Source organism: Typopeltis vanoorti, chromosome 6, assembly GCF_054136105.1.
Source record: "Typopeltis vanoorti isolate ZY-2024b chromosome 6, IOZ_Tvanoo_1.0, whole genome shotgun sequence".
Taxonomy (NCBI): domain Eukaryota; kingdom Metazoa; phylum Arthropoda; class Arachnida; order Uropygi; family Thelyphonidae; genus Typopeltis; species Typopeltis vanoorti.
The window spans coordinates 31481777-31505677 of NC_143554.1; the positions used below are offsets into that span (position 1 = coordinate 31481777).

At 35.8% G+C, this 23901-nt stretch overlaps 1 protein-coding gene across 3 annotated transcripts in view; it reads left to right on the plus strand.

Annotated features, from left to right (window-relative positions):
- Positions 1-23901, plus strand: part of LOC150105360 (transducin beta-like protein 3) — a 324945-nt gene that overhangs the window by 161551 nt on the left and 139493 nt on the right. For all 3 annotated transcript variants that reach the window (XR_016548482.1, XM_090394739.1, XM_090394738.1), the window contains exon 6: positions 14229-14315. Coding sequence is in view for 2 of the 3 variants with exons in the window: in XM_090394739.1 (XP_090250865.1) it covers positions 14229-14315 (87 nt within the window). In the remaining variant the exon portion in view is untranslated. The remainder of the gene's footprint in view (positions 1-14228; positions 14316-23901) is intronic.

The following is a 23901-nucleotide window of genomic DNA, read 5'->3' on the forward strand; positions in this document are numbered from 1 at the left end:
GTTTATGCTTTATATTGCTTAAGAAGATGGATCACCTTTTTGTTTATATGCCTTCCACGGTGCTTTCTTTTTTTTTTTGCAGCTCCTGCTTTATATTGCTACTCATCCATTTAATTCCTATTCGTTTTATCTTCCTGACTCTGGGTATGCAATCTGATACTGCCTTGCTCAAATAATCTCTGACTGCTTGCCATCCACTAATGACATTAATTCCATGTAGCCTCTTATGCTATGGCACACTGCTCCGAGTTGCTTCGTAAGTTTGTCATAATCGCCAGCTTTGGAGTTCCACATAAACCTTTTCCTGACTGAAAATTCCACATGTTGAGCAACCTCTGCATGGTACTTTCCCCAATCAGAGGTAGAGTTGCTACTGTAGTTATAGCCAGATCTTCTGATGCTATTATCAGATCCAGCATTCTCATACCCCTGGTCCCTTCCATCATGTGCTATTTCAGGTAATTATCCCTTGGGAACTATATAAATTCCATTTCCATTTTGGCATATGCCCTCTCCTCCTTTCATTGTACTAATCTGCCAATACATATCTTCCACATCATCTTCTTCTGCACCCAAAGTTCTATATCAAAAACAATATATCTCTATCTCACACTAGGCAACCTTAAATGAACTATTTTCTTCAAATCTACAATTTTCCTTAACTTCTAGTTTTGTTGAAGGTTCTACAGTCATCATTAATAATACTCCTCCTATCTTTCTAAAAATGCAGTGTCCCTTACATTCTTTTCCCTGTCACTACATCATTCTCTGACAACCAGGTTTCAGTGATGCCAATAATTTTTGAACAAATCGAGCTTATCAATGCCAGAAACTCCTCTCCTTTATTTCTGATACTTTGGGAATTCATGTACATGTATTTCAACATCCCCTTGTGCCCACGGTTACCCTTATATTTCTAAGGGTAAAGGATGTTTGGGTTAGTTTAGTTCACGACCTTCAATGCAAGTTTAAGTCCATATTGAATGTTATCAAGGATAGGTATGGAGCAGTAATGACAGAAAAACAGGTATCAAAAACAAAGTATTATGAGGAACTGTATATTAATAGAGAGGATTAGGATAATTTGAAGGACATCCTTCAAGGGTAGTTAAAGAGCTTAATAGCAGTAAGGTCACAAATGCCAATGGAATCTGGGTAGAGTTAATTAAAGCCTCAGAGAATTGTGAAATAGGTGTGTTTCAATCGAAAAGCCCTGATTAAAGTTCTTCATGTCGTGGATAAGATTTGAACTCAGATCTTTCCAACCCAGTCACATTCCTTGAAACTGATTGCGATATGTAGGCTCCTAGCAGGATTCTACTAAAGATTATTCTACATAGGATTATAACCAAAGCAAAGACTGAGATGTCGGAGAAACGGACAGGTTTCAGAAAAAGCAAGTGTTAATATTATACAGGCATACTCCAGAAGTTAGGTTCCAGACCACCATCATTAGCAATTTTTTTTTTTTTTTCACTTGTAAATTATTATTATTATTACTATGTGACACCTCCAAGGAGTCCAAAGACTCATCGAGGCGGGGGGGGGGGGCACCTACTTCTACAACTCTCTGTCTCCACCACTTAATTCACCAACTATACCGAACTGCCACTACCACCATCATCATCTACACAAATGCCATCTACTGCCCATCGCCACTACTAGCAATTTTTGTCTGTAAATAGCATGTGTTCTCAAGGCCAATTTTTCTATATGTGGGAGAAAAAACCCTTCTATGTCTGTATGAGATCAGCTAACTCATCTTCAACTGAAAAAAGCTCGTATAAGATTCCTCTCTTCATGACGAGAATTAAATTCAGGCCTTTTCCAATCGAAGGGCATAATGTACTGTTGTTCTTCCAATTGCGCTATGGAGGTGCTTATATGTACATAAATATAATGTTCATTACATCAGATACACAAAAGAAAAAAATCAGAATATTTTTCACAAAAAAAAAAATAATAATAAATATATTCTACTTGTATATGAGAAATATATTACTTCTGCATCACATCAACCGTTATCCCTCCCGGGTCTGACTTTGACTGATGAGATCCCAATAAAGGTCGAAACCATTCTGGGTAGTGACCCTTCCCATTATGCATTGTATTATACATGCCTGAGAGGGAATGTGTGCTTTGCATTATGGGATACATACTAAGGCAAGTGATATGAAGTCATTAGCTTCTATATACGAGTAGCTACTTGGTTTCTTTTATATTTCTTTTATTTGGTTTAATTTTATATTTGTTTTACTTGGTTTAATTTTATACTTGGTTTTAATCCTTTTCCTTGGAAAAAGGATTAAAACGAAGTATAAAATTTATTGGTATCTTTAACATACATATATATTAAACTGTAGCATCCTTTTTACTCATTGTCACGCACATATTCATAACCTTAAAACATAGGATCAAATTTTGAATGACATTATATACAAAATATCTGCAAAGGCAGAAGTTAAAATAGTTCAGTCAGACATAACAGAAAAGTTGACTAGTGCTGTTCTGGAAAGTCAAAACACATCTTCCACATTACTCAAGTGTTTTGAGTTAATGGAGATTCTGTAAGGAGAAACCCTTGCACACAGTCATAAGTCAGTTGATAATTCATACCTGTATCTTCAGTATGCATTTTTTAATTTTTAAAGGGTGTCTGTGACTATATATTCATAATATTTAATGACTTGAGACATTTGTCCTATTATTGATCTAGTATTATTCCATAAGTTTACAGGTTCTTTTCCCAGGCCTATGATTTTGTGTTTCACTATGCTACTTATATGCAAACTAAGTTTTTTTTTTATGTTTTATTAACAAATTGTGTGTGTGTATGTGTATAAACAGAACATATAAAATAAATTTTTATTAAAACAATAGTGATCCTTTTACTAACTCACACACATTCATAACCATTGGATCTTCTGGCATTAAATATACAGTATCTGCAAAGACAGAAATTAAAATATTTTAGTCAAAGACTTAAACAGACATAACAAAGAACTTGAGGGTCTTGCTCTGGAAAATCGAAACATATGTTCTCTATCAGTCCTTAAGTTCGCTAAGAGAAACAGCAGCAACAAATATTCTTATACACGATCATACAATAAAATGACAACTCGTGCCCGTGTACTCAACATATGCCTTTAGAAATATTCAGTTACAACTTAAAACAAGTACCAAAAACATTAACATTTTACATGATAAAATTCAGCTATCCAGCCAGCACTGAAACAGACAACAGCTATATGGAGCATTCCAGCATTTTTACTTGACAATTTTCAGTTCCACAAACAGAGATTAGCCTTCTGTCTAATGTTAACTCAAAAAAAAAAAAAAAAAAGATAAGAAATCCATAACATGCAACTATTTATTTTTTATATTTTTCTTAATTATTTTCAGCTCTTTTATATCCATTTCATTTTTTTTTCACATCTCTCTCTCTCTCTATATATATATATAAACTTATTCTCTCTCTCTTGTGTCCATCAGCTGTTCATTTCCATATTGCAATACAGCATACACTATTTTCTTTCATTTGCGACTGTGTGAATGACAGCTGGGTATTACAGACAGCCAAGTAAATGTTTTAGTAATGGCAAACTTAAAGTTTTTTCCACAGACAGTGCAATTGAGTTTCTTTCCTACTCAATGGATATTTCATGTACTTAGTATAAAAAAACTTCTGTATGTGTTTTAATTTCAATGATGTAGAAAGGTATGTGTGTTTGTTTTGTAGAAATGTGTTTGTTTTAAGACATATAAGAAAGCAGTAATTAAGAAGAATGCTATATTTGGTTGGTATATTTGAATTTATCAATTACTAAAAGGTGTAAATATCTGAACCATCATTAATGACCAATTTGGGATTTAGCCAACCAAATTGTATTCTTATTGGCTTAAACCAACATTTTAAATGATGGTATACAACATGATAGAATTTCATGCCGGCTAGGCACGTTGCCTGGTTAAACAAGGCCCCCGTTGGTTTCGCCAGGGAACCAGGGCAAGCAGCAAAAAGTCAGCTACTGGAACAAATGCTAAAACTTACCCCAACTCAACATTACTAGAGTTCAAGATCGGTACTATCAACTTACGAAGCCTGAATGGCAAAGAAATGGAACTAGCTGAGGAATTAGATAAGTACCACAACGACATAATAGGGGTGACTGAAACAAAAAAGACAAAAACTGATGAGATCATTCTGAGCAATAAATACAAAATGTTATATTCAGGCAATGACAATCAAGGAAAAGAAGGAGTAGCCATAGTATTCAACACTAAATACGAGGCTAATCTTCTTGAATGGCAGGCAATCTCAAGTAGATTGATGTGGGCAAATATGAGAATGAGGAACTGGACAATGAGACTTATTGTGCCTATGGTCCCACAGAAGGGTCTACTAAGGTATAAGTGGAGGAATTTTTTGAGGCTTTAGAGAAAGCAACTGACACAATGAAAAAGGAAAAGTTGGTCCTTGTTGGGGATCTAAATAGCAGAGTAGGAAATGATTGTCAGACATACACAAATATTTTGGGAAAATTTGGAGAAAAGAGCAAAGCTAATAATAATGGCAAATATCTGTTGGATTTCTGCTCAGGACATGGACTGGTTATTACTAACACCATGTTCCAACATAAAAATGTGCACAAATTCACATGGAGAGAAGAGGCTAGGAATAAGAAAAGTCTCATTGACTATGTTATTGTTGATAGTGATGTTTTCCCCTTGGTGCAGGACACCAGAGTGTACAGAGGATTTGAAATTGGAAGTGATCACTATTTAGTCTTGAGCAACATAAAATTGAATTTCATATTGAAAAGAATAACATGTAAGAAAGTTTTAAAGCGAATAAAAGTTGAGCAGCTCTCAGATGTGAACTGTAGACTAAAATACACAAATATTCAAGAAAAACTGAAAGTGTTTGGGAACAGGAACCAAACTTTGAGATTTAGGAGCAAGTCCTGAAGGAAACACTGATTCAGCCAGAGAGACATGTGGTGAGGTTGTCTGTAAGGATAGAAAAATCAGAACTCCCTGGTGGACACAGGAAGTTAAAGAGGCAGTGAAGGAAAAGAAGAAAGCATATCAAAAGTTCCTGGCAAATAAGTCAGCTTTTCCTCTTACAGAATACAGAGACAAATGTAAGAAAGCTAAACAGTGTGTAAAACTAGCTAAACAAAAGTCATGGGAGGACTTTGGCAAGAATATAGAAAATAAATATCAAGAAGGTGGCAAAATATTCTGGAGGTTGTTGAAGAAGCTTAGGAATGGAGGAAAGAGTGCTGTAAAAGGAGTTAGAGATGATAAAGGTGACATGAAAACAGGAGAAAAAGATATCCTTGAAGTATGAAGTAATTACTTTGTTAAATGAAACAAGTAGTGATGACAACACAGTGGTAAAAAACACTGACCAGGCATGCAGTCAGGAATACATATTCATACTTGAAGTAGAAAAACCATCAAACGCCTGAAATGTGAAAAGGCCGCAGGAGTAGATGATATTCGACCAGAAATGCTCAAGTATGGAGATATAAAAGTCGTACAGTGGCTGCACTGCATAGTTCAGAAAGCATGGACAGAAGGTTGAATTCCAGATGATTGGAGTAGAGCTCTCATAATACCCATATATAAAAAGGGAAATAAAACTGAATGTGAGAATTACAGAACTATTTCTTTACTGAGCGTTCCTGGTAAGATTTACACAAGTATTCTTGAGATGGTTGAGAAGGATTGTGGAAGAATAGCTTGGTGAAGAACAAGATGAATTCAGGCCAAACAGAGGCTGTCAGGATCAGATTTTCACTTTACAATAAATAGTTGAGAAATCATGGGAATATAACAAAGATCTGTATTTAACTTTTGTAGATCTGGAAAAGGCATATGACAAGGTGCCAAGAGAGAAGTTATTCAAAACGCTACAGTTATATGGTGTCAATGGCATTATATCAAGCAATACTTAGTCTTTATTTGAGTTTTAAGTCAGCAGTTAAAATTGAAGGAAGTACAGGAAGATGGTTTAATGTTAAATCTGGTGTCAGACAAGGCTGTACATTATCCCCTCTGTTATTCATTATCTATATGAATCACATTATGAAGGAAAGTGGTATTAAACATGATGTCAAAATTGGAGATGTTAATCTCAGCTCTTTGCTTTATGCAGATGATGTTATACTTCTAAATAATCTGCTGCCCTGACTAAATTGAATAAATGGAGATATAAAAGTCACACAGTGGCTGCACTGCATAGTTCAGAAAGACTGGACAGAGGGATGAATTCCAGATGATTGGAGGATTGGAAGATTCCCTGACTAAATTGAATAAATGTTGTCATAGATATGGTATGAAGGTCAGCAATAAAAAGACAAAGACAATGAAAATAGGCAGAATCATTGAAAATGTCAACTGTGTTGTGAATGGAGAACCTGTGGAACAAGTAAAACATTTCAGCTACTTAGGCACGATTTTTAGTGCGGATGGTAGATTAAATATGGAAATAGACAACAGAATCAACAAAGCTGGTATGGTAGGAAGTCAACTGAATAAATTCATATGGAATAAGAGAGAAATTAGCCAAAACACTAAATTAGCTGTATACAGGACAGCGTTCAAACCAATTTTAACTTATGGATCTGAGATGGGTTAGAAGAAAAACACTTGACCAAAGACTAGAGACCACAGATATGAGAGTCATGAGAAAGATTAGAGGCATGAACAGATGGCATCAATGGCAATATCATATTAAAAACGATGATATTAGGAAAGAACTTGACATCGTCAGCATCCAGGAATGCATTAGCAGAGCTAATCTCAGGTGGTATGGTCACTTAAATAGAATGGGCAAGGAAAGATTAGCAAAACAAGTGTTCTCTGCCAGGTTGGCATGAAAACGATCCAGAGGAAGACCAAGATATAGGTGGATTGATACTGTACAAAGTGGCTTAGACGATAGAAATATAAGATCTGATAATGTTGGAGTCTTGACAAGTAGCAGACTGATTTGGAGGAAAATTGTAGCTAGGAAGTTAGTAATGATGTAAATTTTTCATGTAGTACTATCATATCCTGTACACCCCTTGAGGGTATATATCAGGAATTTGATGATGATGACAATCATTAATGGGCCATGAGAGAATGGGAAATTAAGGGGGAGAAAGAACAGGTGGGAATAGAAATGCTTTAATTGCTGGAAAAAGAAATTAATAATTATTAAATTTTTGATATTATATGTGTGTGCTATAAGTTGCTGGATTGGATGAATAAAATAGCATGTGATCCTATAAACTCTAGACAAAATAATGGCATTAAAAAAAAATATATATATATATGTTACTGGCAAAGTGTGAAAAGCAGGCATTCTGTACAATGCCTAGGCTTTTTTTGGCAAAGTATGAAATGTCTGTTTTTTTTTTAATATTTTAGATACTTTCCCTAGGTATTGTATAGAATGACAAATACTATTTCGGATATGTTTTCATTTTGAAGTTTTAAATTTTGATGCCATTGGAGGTTAGATTAGGTTTTGAAGTTTTAAAATTTGCTGCCATGGGATGGTTAGGTTAGGGTAGGTGCTAGCGGTTGTTATGAGTGTGACAGACGATGGTTTTGACCGACTTGAAACTTATTAGGTAAGGTTTTGAAGTTTTAAATTTTGCCACCATTGGAAGGTTAGGTGCAGGCAGTTGTTGTGAATGTGACAGACGACGGGTTTTACCGACTTGGAACTGCTGAATGAATTTTAAACCAACTTCATGCCAGATCACAATTCACTTTATGTCTCAAGGACTTACTGAGAGTTGGAGACGATCCTTACCACAAAATAGCTCTCCGGTCATCTGCTTCTGCTCAGTCCACGAGTAGCAGCCAAGGGTTCGTGAGGTGTACTTGCAAGACAAAGTCCCAAAATTTGAAGTGCTTTTGTATGAAAAAGGCAGTTAGTGCAATTCAAAATGCCATTCCATAATGTCTCCACTTCTCATTAAGTCCTTGAGACATAAAGTGAATTGTGATCTGGCATGAAGTTGGTTTAAAATTCCTTCAGCAGTTCCAAGTCGGTAAAACCCATTGTGTGTCACATTCACAACAACCGCCTGCACCTAACCTAGCCTAACCTACCCTAACCTAACCTAACTTAACCTTCCCATGGCGGCAAAATTTAAAACTTCGAAACCTAACCTAATCAGTTTCAAGTCGGTAAAATCCATCGTCTGTCACACTCATAACATCTGCTAGCACCTACCCTAACCTCCCATGGCGGCAAAATTTAAATCTTCAAAATGAAAATATATCCGAAATAGTATTTGTCATTCTATACAATACCTAGGGAAAGTATGTAAAATATTAAAAAAACAGACATTTTGTACTTTGCCAAAAAACGCCTAGGCATTCTATACAATGCCTGCTTTTCACACTTTGCCGGTAACATATATAATAACTTCTGACGAGAATGAAACAGATTTGTTTGGGTAATATAGATAACTAACCAGTAATAATTATTATTATTTGACACCTCCAGGGAGTCCAGGGACTCATCGAGGGAGGGCACCTGCTCTACAACTCTGTCTCCACTACTCAGTCTACCAACTGACCGCAACTACACCAACACCATCTACTGCAGACCACCACTGCTAGTATTTCCACAGACACTCACAAACATCCATGCCCACGGTGGGATTCGAACTTGCAACCTTTTGGGTGGAGAGCAGATATGCTAATCACTCTGCCAGCCAAGCTCAGTGACTAAATATCGGGAAAGACTAATCCATTGAATTAATAATGTTTATCCAGTGATTCATCTGGGTTTGTCAGGAATACACGATGAAGCAGCAAATCATCTTGTACAATTTGTTGTGCTTGCTATGTGTATTTATTTATATTTCACTTGGTTTTCTAAGAATTTTCTTTTATTTATGGAACTTTGGATATATTAGTATATCTATAAATAATTTCAGATCAATATCGGAATCATTCACCCTTTTGTGAATCCTTAGTTCATTATATAACTCTGATTTTTTATTTTTGTCATCAGCTATTCGTCTTATCAGTAATAAATATCTTGCATATGCTAGTATTTTGTTGGAGATCAATGGGCACAGACCACTTCTTTTCTTTCTGAAGACTGGAATAAAAATGTTAATATTGCAAGAAAAACATTCTATCCTCAACAGACACTATACTGTAGAAGCAAGAAAAACAAGTAGTTATTGTCACTAAATACAGTACAAGAAGATGTACAATCTACAAGGGGGGGGGGTCTGGAAAGTTCTGATAAACACTTAGAACAATAATGATATTAAAGCAACTGATGTAACCACAAGAAATAAAAGATCTTAAAACTTTTAATCTTCTTGTTTCATCAGATTGTAATAATTTGTTCTTTTCTTTTAGGATATATAAAAAGGCATAAAATTAATTAATTTTTGTTGTAGGTGTTTATCAGAACTTTCCAGACCATCTCTCCTATGTATGACAAATATTATTACAGTTTATGTAGTTGTCTCTAATTAGTGCATTAGAATATAATAAATTTAGTTTAATCCTTTATCCAAGTGTGAGCAAACAAAGTTTTCGCCTGAAAATATCTTCAGGACTGAGGTAAGGTAGTACAACACCAGGCAACTCGTAGCAAAGGTGGCCAAGCTGCCATCACTCCTGTCTCAGTATCTCCCATAATGCAAAACACATCTCCTTGCAGATATGCATAATGTTATGCATTAAGGGAAGGGCCACTACCCATACCGGTTTCGACCCTTATTGAGGTCTCGTCAGTGGGAGCCAGGCCCTGAAGTGGAGATACCAGGCAGAAGCAATGGAGAGGTCGTCTTTACCTATAGGAGTTGCCATAAGGTGTGTCACCTTATTATTAAATTATTCTGAATTTAGAGAAAGACGTTGAAAGTTTATTTTGCATTTGGTTAGACTATAATAAATTCAGTTTAATCCTTTATCCAAGTGTGAGCAAACAAAGTTCGCGCTTGAAAATATCTTCAGGACTGAGGTAAGGTAGTACAACACCAGGCAACTCTCAGCAAAGGTGGCTAAGCTACCATCACTCCTATCTCAGTATCTCCCATAATGCAAAACACATCTCCTTGCAGATTTGCTTCTGCCTGGTATCTCTACTTCAGAGCCTCACTCCGCTGACGAGACCTCAATAAGGGTCGAAACCGGTATGGGTAGTGGCCCTTCCCTTAATGCATAACATTATGCATATCTGCAAGGAGATGTGTTTTGCATTATGGGAGATACTGAGATAGGAGTGATGGTAGCTTGGGCACCTTTGCTACGAGTTGCCTGGTGTTTTTCTACCTTACCTCAGTCCTGAAGATATTTTCAAGCGCGAACTTTGTTTGCTCACACTTGGATAAAGGATTAAATTGAATTTATTATAGTCTAACCAAATGCAAAATAAACTTTCAACGTCTTTCTCTAAATTCATAGTAATTTAATAATAAGGTGGCACACCTTATGGCAATTCCTATAGGTAAAGATGAACTCTTCATTGCTTCTGCCTGGTATCTCCACTTCAGGGCCTGACTCCCACTGACGAGACCTCAATAAGGGTCGAAACCGGTATGGGTAGTGGCCCTTCCCTTAATGCATAATAACATTATGCATATCTGCAAGGAGATGTGTTTTGCATTATGGGAGATGCTGAGATAGGAGTGATGGTAGCTTGACCATCTTTGCTATGAGTTGCCTGGTGTTGTACTACCTTACCTCAGTCCTAAAGATATTTTCAGGTGCAAACTTGGTTTGCTCACACTTGGATAAAGGATTAAACTAAATTTATTATAGTCTAACCAAGTGCAAAATAAACTTTCAGTGCATTAGAAGTTTTTATGCTTGGTTATAATATAAATTAAAGATGTCAAGAAATTATATTCTTGGTTAAATCCTTTATCCAAGTGTAAGCAAAAAAGTTTGCACCAGAAATATTTTCAGGACTGGGCAACTTGATATAGAAGCTAATGACTTCACATCACTTGTTTTATGGTATACTAAGGCAAGTAATGTGAAGTGATTAGTTTCTATATCGAGTTGCCCAGTCCTGAAAATATTTCTGGTGCAAACTTTTTTGCTTATACTTGGATAAAGGATTAAACCAAGAATATAATTTCTTGACATCTTTAATTTATAGTATAACCAAGTTGAAAAACATCCAACAACTATCTCTAATCCAGAGTATTTTAATAATAAGGTGTGACATCTTTTGGCTACTCTTATATAAAAATATGACTTCTGCATTACTTCATCCTTGGTATCACCAAGTGATACCAAGTAATGCTATTAGGATCCTTGGGGCTGGATCCTACTAGCATTATACAAGTTGTCTGGATGTGCTTTGCATTATGGGATACTAAGGCAGGTGACACGAAGTCATTAGCTTCTATGTACGAGTTGCCCAGTCCTGAAAATACTTCAGGTGCAAATTTTGTTTGCTTACACTTGGATAAAGGATTAAACCAAGAATATAATTTCTTGGCATCTTTAATTTATCTAATTAGTGAAGTTAGAGACAACTGAGATCATATTTCATAATGAAAAAACTTGCCTCACACTGACACTATGCTGCATGCATGCAAGCAAAACAGATTTATTATAGTACTAAACATAGTATCTAACATAGTTTGTATTTGTACATATGTGTTTACTCCAGATGATGACCTTCATATGAAGGTCGAAACATTGGAAAATTAAAGTAATTATTTCTAACACGGTTGTAGCCTCCATAATTTTACTGAAAAAAAAAATTATATATGTGTGTATATATATATATATATATATTCATTTTTCTAAATTAACTGACTTAAACCCGAGAATTATAACACAATGACATTTATTTGAAAAAACGCAACATGTTTCGTCAAGAATGACTTCATCAGGCGATAAGAACATAGAAAGATATTAAAAGACACTTAAATTAACATTGACACACTCTAAAGCTATACACACACACACACACACATATATATATATATATATATATATATAAATGCCGCTTGGATGCTATTCAAGAACTATCTAGTAGAAGTAATGTCTACATTTATTCCAGGGATCAGGAAATTAACAAGTTAGTTGTGAAAATGTATGAATAAAGAGATAAAGCACAAAAAATCTGGCACAAAGGCTTACTAAGCAGACTTCCATCATTTGGACTGTCTCAGGACTTCTGCAGATGGATTGCCAGCTTTTTGTCTGGATGCACACTGTGTGATGGTAGATGGCTCCCTATCCTCTCACCATCCAACTAATGCTGGGGTCCCACAGGGTTCAGTTCTCCACCAACCCTCTTCCTTCTATATAACAATGACCTACTTCAGTTGACCTCTAATCCAATACAAAGTTTTGCTGATGACAGCACATTACACTCCTCCCTTTCATTTGACAAACCCTACTCTACACAACTCACTTCAACCCACAGAACATCAACCACCACTGCCCTTAATTCCGATCTTCAAGCCATCCTCCAATGGGGTTCAGATAACCTCGTCAACTTCAACGCTTGTAAAACCCAGTTCTGTCTTATTTCCCATAAAAAAGAACCATTTTCCCCCCAGCATTGTTTTTGATAACACTCAAATTCCCAGACAAGATGGGATTTCTCTTCTCAGAATTACCCTGACATTAGGCCTCTACTGACATAAACGCATCACAACCATTGCATCCTCAGCTTCCAAAAAACTAGGTTTTCTCTTTCACTCAAGATGCTACTTCACCTCTAAACAGCTGTTAACATTATACAAATCACAAATCTGCCCAGCTATCGAATACTGCTCTCACATTTGGAGTGGGGCTCCCAAAAGCTTCCTCAAAATGCTTGACTCAATACAGAGGAGAGCAATTAGACTGATAAATGACCCATCTCTCACCAACTCGCTCCTCACACTTTCGCATAAACTATATATGTGTATATGTGTGTGTGTGTGTACGTGTGTGTGTGTGTATATATATATGTATGTGTGTGTGTATGTATGTGTATATATATATGTATGTGTGTGTGTATAGTGGCAAGCCAGAGAACATGGAACCGAACCCATACAGAGACAAGCTGTACCAGCTTGTCTCTGTATGGGTTCGGTTCCATGGAGCAGAAATGCTGTGATCATATGTAATGAAATATACTGATATATTTGCTATTTTATTCTGAGGACATTTTTTTTTATGGGTTCCCATCCACGAAAGTTTTTTGTAAACTTTCTGTGCTAAGCTGATCTTTTCAGGTTTCTTCTAAATAATATTAGACTGATGCACCTGTGTTTGTTTTTTTTTTCCACAGAAAGACCAAGTTTGTCCCAATATAAATAGGGCTACTATAAAACAGAGCTAAATATTGGAGGGGGACTACCTCATTATATCACTCTGGTGGACTAAAGATTTTGTTTATTAATTTATATATTTTTGTATTTTATTTGTTTATTTTCCTTTAGTCCAGAAACCCTGCTGTATAGACCAAACATAGAAGTTTTACAAGCCATTTGAGTTCTCCACTAATTGGGACAGTGGTCCCACACTGGGTGACGAGATTCCTCTCCCAACCTAAAGTCCACAAACATCCATGCCACCAGCAGGATGCAAACCCTCAGCTTATTGGGTGATGAGCAGATACACTAACCACTTAACCAACCAGGATGGTTTACACCAGTTGTATGCCCTAAAGACAAAAGATTAAAATGAGGCCTTATCAAAGAATTATCAAGTATACTTTCTGTAGGGACAGTCACCTTCATTTATATACAGTTGACAAGTTTTAAGAAGAGTAGAATAAGCTGCAGTAGCAAATAGAAAATTCTGTAAAAAATTTACCAAGTTTACATTTGGTTTCTACATTGCTTTTGGTAAAAATTGTAATAATTATTTAATGCTGTTTTAAAAAGAGGTTATCATTATTACTTTTTATTTATTTATTTAGTTAGTTAGTTAATTTCTGCTTTTTTTGAGCCACAAAAATGTCTTGCCGTGCCTCCATTATGTCCTTTTATGAGATGTTTAATTACCATACGTATCTGCAACAAACATCTGTAAAATTGACATTTTTTTCAATTATAGATATGAATAAGGTTAAGGAATAAGAAACTAAACTGTAATAAATATTTACTTTGAAAATTTCATCCAGCATATTTTAATGTAGGCTAAATTTCATTTCATAACACAAGTTTCAGAATTTACTCTGGAAAGATATTGGGTAACTTTTACAGAGTAACTGAATTTAGTTTATTTTCATATAGGAAATCCACTGAAATCTATCTATGCTTTTAATGGTATCACATGCATTGGTTACACCACTGAAGAATCTTTTGTCATAATTGGCACAGGTAAGATAATTTCTTGAAGTTTCATTTTGTGCAACAAATGGGAATTATGTAAAACTACTCATAACGTCAAATTAATGAATTATCATTTTACTAGGAGAGAGCTGTTTCATGTGTCAGTTGGCATAAATCCTTCTTTCCTTAAAAAATAAAATAAGCATGTTTATATGTTGCTTTGGTTTTAAAACTGGTTCATTTTTAAAACCTATCTGACCACAGTAGTGCAGATGTAATTGTATCAAGTCCTTCTAAAGAGGCACAATAACATTTGGATTGGTGTCTTTCTTAACATCCTAGTGATTTTGTATTCTCTTAGTCCCATTTTTGCAATTTTTCCTAAATTTAGTGCCTTGTCCATTCTCAATCTCAGATTTTCTAGCTTCTTCATTTCAGTATAAGTATTCATTAGTATAATATATATATATATATATATATAATTTCATTAGTATAATACACAGCTTGTAATTTTGTAAGCCATTTGAGTTCTCCACTAATTGGGACAGTGGTCCCACACTGGGTGACGAGATTCCTCTCCCAACCTAAAGTCCACAAACATCCATGCCACCAGCAGGATGCAAACCCTCAGCTTATTGGGTGATGAGCAGATACACTAACCACTTAACCAACCAGGATGGTTTACACCAGTTGTATGCCCTAAAGACAAAAGATTAAAATGAGGCCTTATCAAAGAATTATCAAGTATACTTTCTGTAGGGACAGTCACCTTCATTTATATACAGTTGACAAGTTTTAAGAAGAGTAGAATACAACCACTGACCTGCCATGAAATTCTCGGGCAATCTCGATGTCAGCTTCATTTCTATTGCCATTTTTGACTTATCATCAGCAAAGGATTGGATATTTGCCTTTAAACCTCATAAACTTAATTGAACAACAGGTTTAAATACACCACTGGTTATCAACATTCTAGCATTTTCACCACTTTATATTACTCTCTGATGCCTGGCCATCACCCATCTCATACCATGTCTTAACATCCATTTCAATTTACTGATATGGTTTTCCATATGATGTCCTATCAATTGTAGTTGAAAAACCAATGATATCGTGTAGATTTTTCCCTTAAGAAAAGCATGCTGTACCCAAATATCTTATTGATATCCACTCACTCCTGAATTTGGATCCTTTATGCAGTGGGTCTGTTTTTTCCTCTTTCCACTGCATTGGCACCTTCCCACTACTGAAGCCTGGTGAGAGGAGCTGATAATTCTCTTGTCCATTCTCATAATACACGAGCCAATATACCATCTAATCCGATGGCTTTGTTTGTGTTGAGGTTCTGCAGTATTTTAACCACCTCCATTTATTCAACCTCTGTTCTCCTGTCAGTCAGTGTCACATCTGGCATTGCATTCTTACCACCTAGATTGTACACCCTTGCAAAATACTCATTTAGTAATTCAACTATTTGGTTTGGTTCTGTTACCTTACCTCCATTGGCAATTTTTAAAGTCATCCTTCCATAGTCATTCCTTGTTTTACTTACCATATAATGAAATAACTGTTTAGAATTGCTTTTGGCATCATCAGCTAGCTTTCTTTCATTATTAGCTTTGGCCTTTCTTACCAACTAGGACATACTAATTGCAATGCTTTATAGTGCTCATGGGCATGCTGATCACCTTTTTCTTCATAATATCTCCACAACTTTTTCTTTCTCTACAACAACTGCTTAATGAAGTTATTCATCCATGTGACTCTACTTGATTTATCCTTCTGGATCTGGGCATACATTCTGATCTGCTTTCTTCAAACACCCCTTGACCATCTCCCATACACTACCAACATCTCTCCCCTCCAAATTCTTATGCTATGACACTGCTGAAAGCTGACTCCTGTTTTTCAGAAATTCTAATTGAATCATTATGGCAGCTGCTTTTCCACATTTCTGATACTTGCCAGCTTTTTCTTCTTCCATTTACTGAAATTTAATCATAACACATTCCTTGTGGATATTTTCTACCCTTGTTCTGTCATTGATTATTTCCTTCAACAGGTCTTTCCAAGTAACTTTCCTCCAGAAATTTAGAATTGATGTATTTGCAGTTTTGACATTGTTTATTATACTTGATCTCCTTTACAGTATTTTTTTTTTAATTAAAAAAATTTTTTTTTTAAGCTTCAACATTTGTCGATCACAGAAAATCCCAATCTACTGGCATCATACTTTCCTCTAACCATATGCTCCTTCTGACATTTCATCAGAAAGTGATCAGAAAAGTTCTGTCCAAATTAGATAACAAAAATTCCTCTGGTCTTGATGTCATTTCTTCCATTTCCTGGCATTTCTTCACTTTGGTTGAAGATTTGCACACTAGAGCTGACTCCTGCTCTATGTTGCCTTTTTTATGCTATTTTATTCCATTGATATTTATGCATACAACTATGTCTTACAGAGCAGCAACCACTACAATCCAAAATTCTGATATCTAACCATTCTTCAGTGGGGAAGCTCAGATAACCTTCCACTGGTATCATCATCATCATCAATTTCCTGATATGTACAACCAAGGGGTGTTCAGGTTACTATGACAGCACTACATGATTAAGTTTTAATCTCCTATCAATAATTTTCTTCCAAATCAATCAAATACTCATGAGCACTTCAATATTGTTATATCAAACATTTTGTGCTTCTAAGACAATTCTGACTGAATCAAACCACCCAGACCTTGGTATTCCTCTGGGTCTTTTTTCTGTTGTCTTGGAATCAACTCTCGTGCATGTCAGAAATGGAAAGATGAAAAAGAAATACAAAGAATGAAAACAGAGCAAAACATAACATACCAGGATGCAAAAAGAAAGCTAGCCACTATCACTCCTGCTCTGAGATCCTCTTATGCTGAGAAGGTAACAATTAAGAAAGTGACAGTAGCAACTCAAACTTGTATGTCTGTTCCACCATCTGATAATTTCACCATACCTGCACCTTATGATCACAAGCATTGCTGAGTATTATAAATAAAATACTAGCAAAGATAATACTAGAAAGAATAGAAATAGAAAAACAACTAAGACCAGAATAGGCAGGATTTAGAGCCAATAGATCATGCACTGACCACATTGCTACTTTACGAATTATCATAGAACAATCATTGGAACAGCAGGCAAGCTTATATTTAAATTTTATCAATTTTGAACAAGCTTTCGACAGTATAAACAGATCTTCCCTATGGAAATTACTTAGACATTATGGACTCCCAAAAAATATAATAAGAATAATTTAAAAAATATATGAAGATTTTGAAATTAAAGTGATACATGGAAATACCCTTTCAGAACCATTTAAAACAAAGACAGGAGTAAGGCAAGGTTGTATACTCTCCCCTAGTATGCTTTTAATTGTCATGGAGGAAGGATGGATCTTCATAGAGATTGGCCAGCATGCGTGCATGGTATTCCCACTGTTCAACATAATCCATTTTGTTAAGCACTGACCCACAAGAATAATGTATGAAAAGGCACCTGGTTCCTTAAGGATTCTCTAAGTGTGACTACCTTAGTATCCCAAGTTTTACTGCTGTTCGGTGTTGACTGTGTTTCGGAGACTGTAACACTTGCACCAGCACATGCCAGTGATTCTCATTTGTGTTAACAGTTCATGGTCTCCCGAAATGCTCTCTGCTTTGCAGAAAACTTGCAGTATGTTGGACCCATTTGATTAAGGCAATGATGACACTATTGCTTGGGGCACACTTACGGAAAAGATGAACAAACTGCTCACAAACATGTTATAGGCTTGGACCATTTGCCCTACCAATTCCATATGAAAATATGGAGTTGGCAGAGCATTTATTAGACATTTATTGTTGAAAATAATGCCAACAATAAATGTCTTTTCTTCCAGCATCAACACCATTGCTATGGCTAAATGTAATGACATAGACCCCTATGGCATATGCACCAAAAGTGGCGCATTGGATTATTAGAAGTGGTACATGCATCCCAATGATAATAATAAAAAAAGAGTATTTATGCAACAAGTATTAACCAAAAAATAATTTGTACAAAAAAAATCTAAAACGTAGGAATTATTTTTAGCGATTATATTGTTTTGTGCACATCTTTTGCACATTCACTTGTTTGATCCTGAGGTGCTAAGCATTAGCAACAGTGGTGCATCACAGGTTTTTGTCAGTCAGTTTAATATGTTATACAGGGAGTTTTTAAGGGTACAAGAGTTGTATGGTGCATCTAAACTCGTGTGAAAAACATTGGTACACGTAATGTAAAAGGTTGGCCAACCCCTTGTATAAGACTCTGCAGTGTTCTTCTCTTAATGTGCATGCAGTTGAATGGCATATCTCATAGCATGTGTACTAAAGGCAGTGTAAAAGTTCAATACATGTTTTTGTGTACTTACTTAATCCTCTTCACTCCACCTGGGTGCATAGGTCTTCCACCACCATTTTCCACAGGACTCTGTTTTTTGCTTCTGCTTTTATTTGGTTCCAGTTTTTATCATCATCATCATCATCAAATTCCTGCCATGTACCCTCAAGGGGTGTACAGGATATGATAGTACTACATGAAAAAAATTACATCATTACTAACTTCCTATCTACAATTTTTCTCCAAATTAGTCTGTTACTTGTCAAGACTCCAACATTATCAGATCTTATATTTCTATCGTCTAAGGCACTTTGTACCGTATCGATCTACCTATATCTTGGTCTTCCTCTGGGTTGTTTTGCTAATCTTTCTTCGCTCATTCTGTTTAAGTGACCATACCACCTGAGATTAGCTCTGCTAATGCATTCCTGGATGCCTGGATGGATCCAGTTTTTATTAATATTTTTATTTCTTTCAGTATTGTTCTTTTCCATGTTTCTCTTGGCATTCCTCATCTTCTTTTATCCTGTGGGTTCCAATCTAGAATCTGTTTTACTGTTATTTTATCTTCTTTCCTCAACACATGCCCCAACCATCTCCATTTCCTTTCACATATCTGTTGCAACATGGGTTTCTGGTTTGTTCTCCACCATAGTTCTTCGTTTGATATTTGTTTTGGCTCATATATTTCCAGTATCATTCTTAAACACTTGTTTAGGAAGACCTGGACATTGTTAACTATCTTTTTGTTTAACATCCACGTTTCTGATCCATACATTTGAGTTAAATATTCTCATTTTAGTTTTTAAAGACAAATTCTTGTTTTTTTCAAATATTTTTAAGTTGGTTGAAAGTTGAATAAGCTAGTTTATATATAGTTTATAGTAAAAGATAGTTTATATCTTCAGTAGTTCCTCCTTTTATTGATGTTTTTTGTTCTATAAGTTGGTGCATCTGAAAGTAAGCAGATATCATCTGCAAAATCTAGATCGTGGAGTTGGTTTTGAAGTAACCATTGTAATCCTGTATTTCCATGAGATACTTTTCTCATCACTCAGTCTATTACAATTAAAAACATAGTAGGGGAGAGTATAAAGCCTTGCCTTACTCCTATCTTTGTTTTAAATAGTTCTGAAAGGGTATTTCCATGTATTACTTTAATTTCAAAATCATAATACGTTTTTTAAATTATTCTTATTATATTTTTTGGGAGTCCATAATGTCTAAGTAATTTCCATAGGGAAGATCTGTTTATACTGTCAAAAGCGTGTTCAAAATTGATAAAATTTAAATATAAGCTTGCCTAATATTCCAGTGATTGTTCTATGATAATTCGTAAAGTAGCAATGTGGTCGGTGCATGATCTATTGGCTCTAAATCCTCCCTATTCTGGTCTTAGTTGTTTTTCTATTTCTATTTTGATTCTTTCTAGTATTATCTTTGCTAGTATTTTATTTATAATACTCAGCAATGTTATACCTCTCCAATTTTTGCATTCAGATAGGTTCACTTTTTTGGGTAATTTAACCAGTAATCCAGTACTCCCGGTACTTTACCTGTTTTGATCTGAGTTATTGCTTTTATAATTTCTATTTTTGTTATTTCATTCAAATTTATATCTAATGATGCATTTTGTTCATTTAATTCTAGGCTCTGGTCACCATCAGTCATTTCTTGAAATTTCTCTGAAAAGAATTCCACCCATCTATTTATCTGTTCTTTTTCATTTAATAATAACTTAGTTTTCCTTCTTTATTGTATATAGGAACTATCCATTTGTTTCTTTTTCCACTTAATTTCCTTGTTTCCATTTTTCCATTAATATCATACAACTTTCTCATATTATTTACCATCAAAGGCCAGCAAAGGTTGTCGATTGGTAGAGCCTCTGCTACTAATGGCTCACACAAAACATTAAGCAAGTTTGAACACGGTTAGCAGTTGGAAGGGGTTTGGTCGTTCGATGCTGTTGGCACACTCCCTCGATGAGTCTTTGGACTCTCTGGAGGTGTCACATAATAATAATATTTTCTTTTATCATTTCTTGCACTTCTTTTTATTTCTTTGTTAATTGCTCTATATCTTTCTGCTTGTTCTTGTTCAACATTTTTGCCAATCTGTAACAGTTTCTCTTTTATTCTATCTCTCTCCTCTATTTTTAATTTGGTGTTTTCTGATATCCATTCTTTATATGTATTAGTTCGAAATCCCAATATCTTTTCTGATGTGCTTATTAGTATGTCTTTAATCTTAGTCCATTTTCCCTCTATATTATCTCCTTCTCTTTTTTGAGTTTATCGCATTTATCATGTAGAGTTGTTATAAATTTATTTCTAATCTCTTTGTTTTTGAGTTTTTCAATTCTAAACTTCTTCGTATTGTGTACTGTTTGTTTATTTTTAAATATTTTTACTTTTATGGTAGCTGTTAGGAGAAAGTGATCTGAATATGCCTCGGCTCCTCTTTTAACTCTGACATTCAGGAGTGATTTCCTCCAATTCCTTGTTATAAGTACATGGTCTATTTGGCTCTTTGTCTTTCTGTCTGGTGCTATTCATGTCCACATATGTAATTTTTTATGTTGGAAAAGGCTCCCTCCTATTACAAGCTGATTGAACATAGAAAAGTCTATAAGTAACTCTCCATTTTCATTTATTTCTCCTTCTGCATACTTTCCCATAACAGTTTCTTTATTAGTATTATCATTTCCAACCTTAACATTAAAGTCTCCAATTATAAGTTGCATATCTTTTTTTATTTGTTGTTTCTATACTTCTCTGTAGCATGTTATAAAAATTATACTTTTCTTCCTAGATCGCATCATTTGTTGGTGCATATATAGCTGTTATTGTGATGTTCTGCTTGCCGGCTTTAAATCTAGCGTTTAGTATTCTTTTGGATATTGGGTTCCACTCCATTAGTGCACCATGAGCTTTCTTTGTCATCATTAGTGCAACTCCCTTTGTGTCATTCGTATTTTAGTTCCCAGAGTAGATTTTTTTGTGTGCCATACCGTAAATGTTAATCAGAACTAGCATCAATAATTCCCCCTCTTCTTACCTAATCCATTGAATTGTATGCATCTGCCACCAAACACTACTTCACAGTCCAATACTATACTCATAGAACAAATTTCTTTTCCTCCTTCTTCGTTTCTGCTCTGTATAATACTATGCATTACGGAAAGGGCCAGACTGGTTTCAACCTTTATTGAGGTGAAAAAAATAAGGGGATGTTCATCATATGCCTAGAGTAGTTAGTATAGGGGAACGAGAGAGCCTGATAGTATTAGGAGAAGGAAAAGACAGATAGATAGTATGAGATAGAGAGAAAAAGTCCTCAGCTCTATCATCATATAGCCGAAGGCTATCGTTTTTTATTATGACATATAAAGTATTTTTATGTCTTATTGCTAATTTTCAAATCCATGTTTCTTCCTAATCTTCCATAAGTGGTATTTTAATTAATCAATTATAAAAATCAAAATTTTCTTCCCATTGCTTGACAGGTTGCAGGTACTGAAAAAAAAAAAAAAACCTGTTCTGTTGTAAGTAATGGAATGCCAACATATTTCATAATCTGTTCCAAATATGCAGGGAAGAGGGCAGCTGTAGAATGCATGTCCTACTGTTTCCAATCAGTAATTAGGCAGGCCAGAAGGGTAACGAGTGTGGTAAAAAAAAGCAAAAGCAGATTATGAAAGGAAACTAGCTATGCAAGCAAAAGAGAATTCCAAACAGTTCTTTCAATATGCTGCAAGCAAGGAAAAAACTGTACACGGCAAAATGATTTTAAGGAATGACGATGGTAAGGAGGTCACTGAATCAGTCGATATAGTGGAGTTACTGAGCGCGCACTTTGCAAAAGTATATCATCCAGGTGGTGACATTGAAGAAATGAAGGAACCATTAGTTTATACGGGAATTGTGATGAATGAAGTGGAGGTGAATAGTCTATTACAGAACCTTAATGTGAATACATCTGTGGGATTGGATGGTATAATACCGGCACGGGTCTTGCGTGAAGCGGCTAAGGAATTATCAGTGCCCTTGACCATGTTGTTTAATCTGAGTCTTGGGTCTGGTTTAGTCCCGAAGGTGTGAAAAGAGGGGAAAATACTTTCACTGCATAAAGGAGGATCCAAGACTACGGTTGCAAATTACCGACCGATCAGCATACCAGGAGTCGTTGTCAAGGTCTTGGAGAAAGTAGTTAAGGGAAAAATACAGGAATGGATTGATGAAAATGAGATACTGTACAGGGGACAGCATGGCTTTGTGAAGGGTAGATCCTGTCTCAGTAACTTGCTCAAGTTTTATAACAAGGTGACGGCTGAACTGATTAAGGGTAATGGGTTTACAGTGATACTGCTGGACCTGGCAAAGGCGTTTGACAGGATACCACATGGAATTCTAATCCGTAAACTACAATATATGGGAATGGATATAGGGTTGGTGAGATGGATAGGTGGGTGTGGTTGATGGAGAGATATCAAAGAGTAGTGGGTGCACTAGGATGGTTGTCGTGAGACCACAAATGTTTCAGTTTTGGCCACACTGATCTTTATTCCGGCATCTGCACAAACAGCTACAAACCTATCCAGGGTCCGCTGGAGGTCATCTGCGGAAGTGCTAAGCAGAACTAAGTCATCTGCAAAAAGCAGACGTCCAATGCTACATCTTCCAATTCTGACACACTCACTGCCTCGCCTGTGCCTATCAATCCAGTCAATAAATATTATGAAAAGGAGGGGTGACAGAATACACCCTTTGCGGAGGCCAACGGAGACTGTGAAAGGTTCAGACTTTGTGCTGTTTACCCTGACACAAAATTCTGGGCATTCATACAGGGACTTGATGGCAGCTAATAGTTGGCCATCCACCCCCATACTCCTGTACTACTTGCCAAAGCTTATCCCGTGGAACCCAGTCATATGCCTTCTCCAAATCCACAAAACATGTGTAGACTTTCTTGGCATATTCCCAAGATTTCTCAAAGACTTGCTTTAAAGTGAAGATTTGGTCAGTTGTGCTTCTACCAGGACGAAAGCCACATTGTTCTTCCTGGAACTTTGCTCAACTATGCTCCTGCACCGTCTTTCCAAGCACTTAGCACACACTTTCCCAGGCAGGCTGAGCAGAGAGATGCCACGATAGTTACTGCAATCCTTCTGGTCTCCCTTCTTAAAGACTGGTATTATTATGCCTGTCTGCCATTGCTTTGATACTCGCCCAGA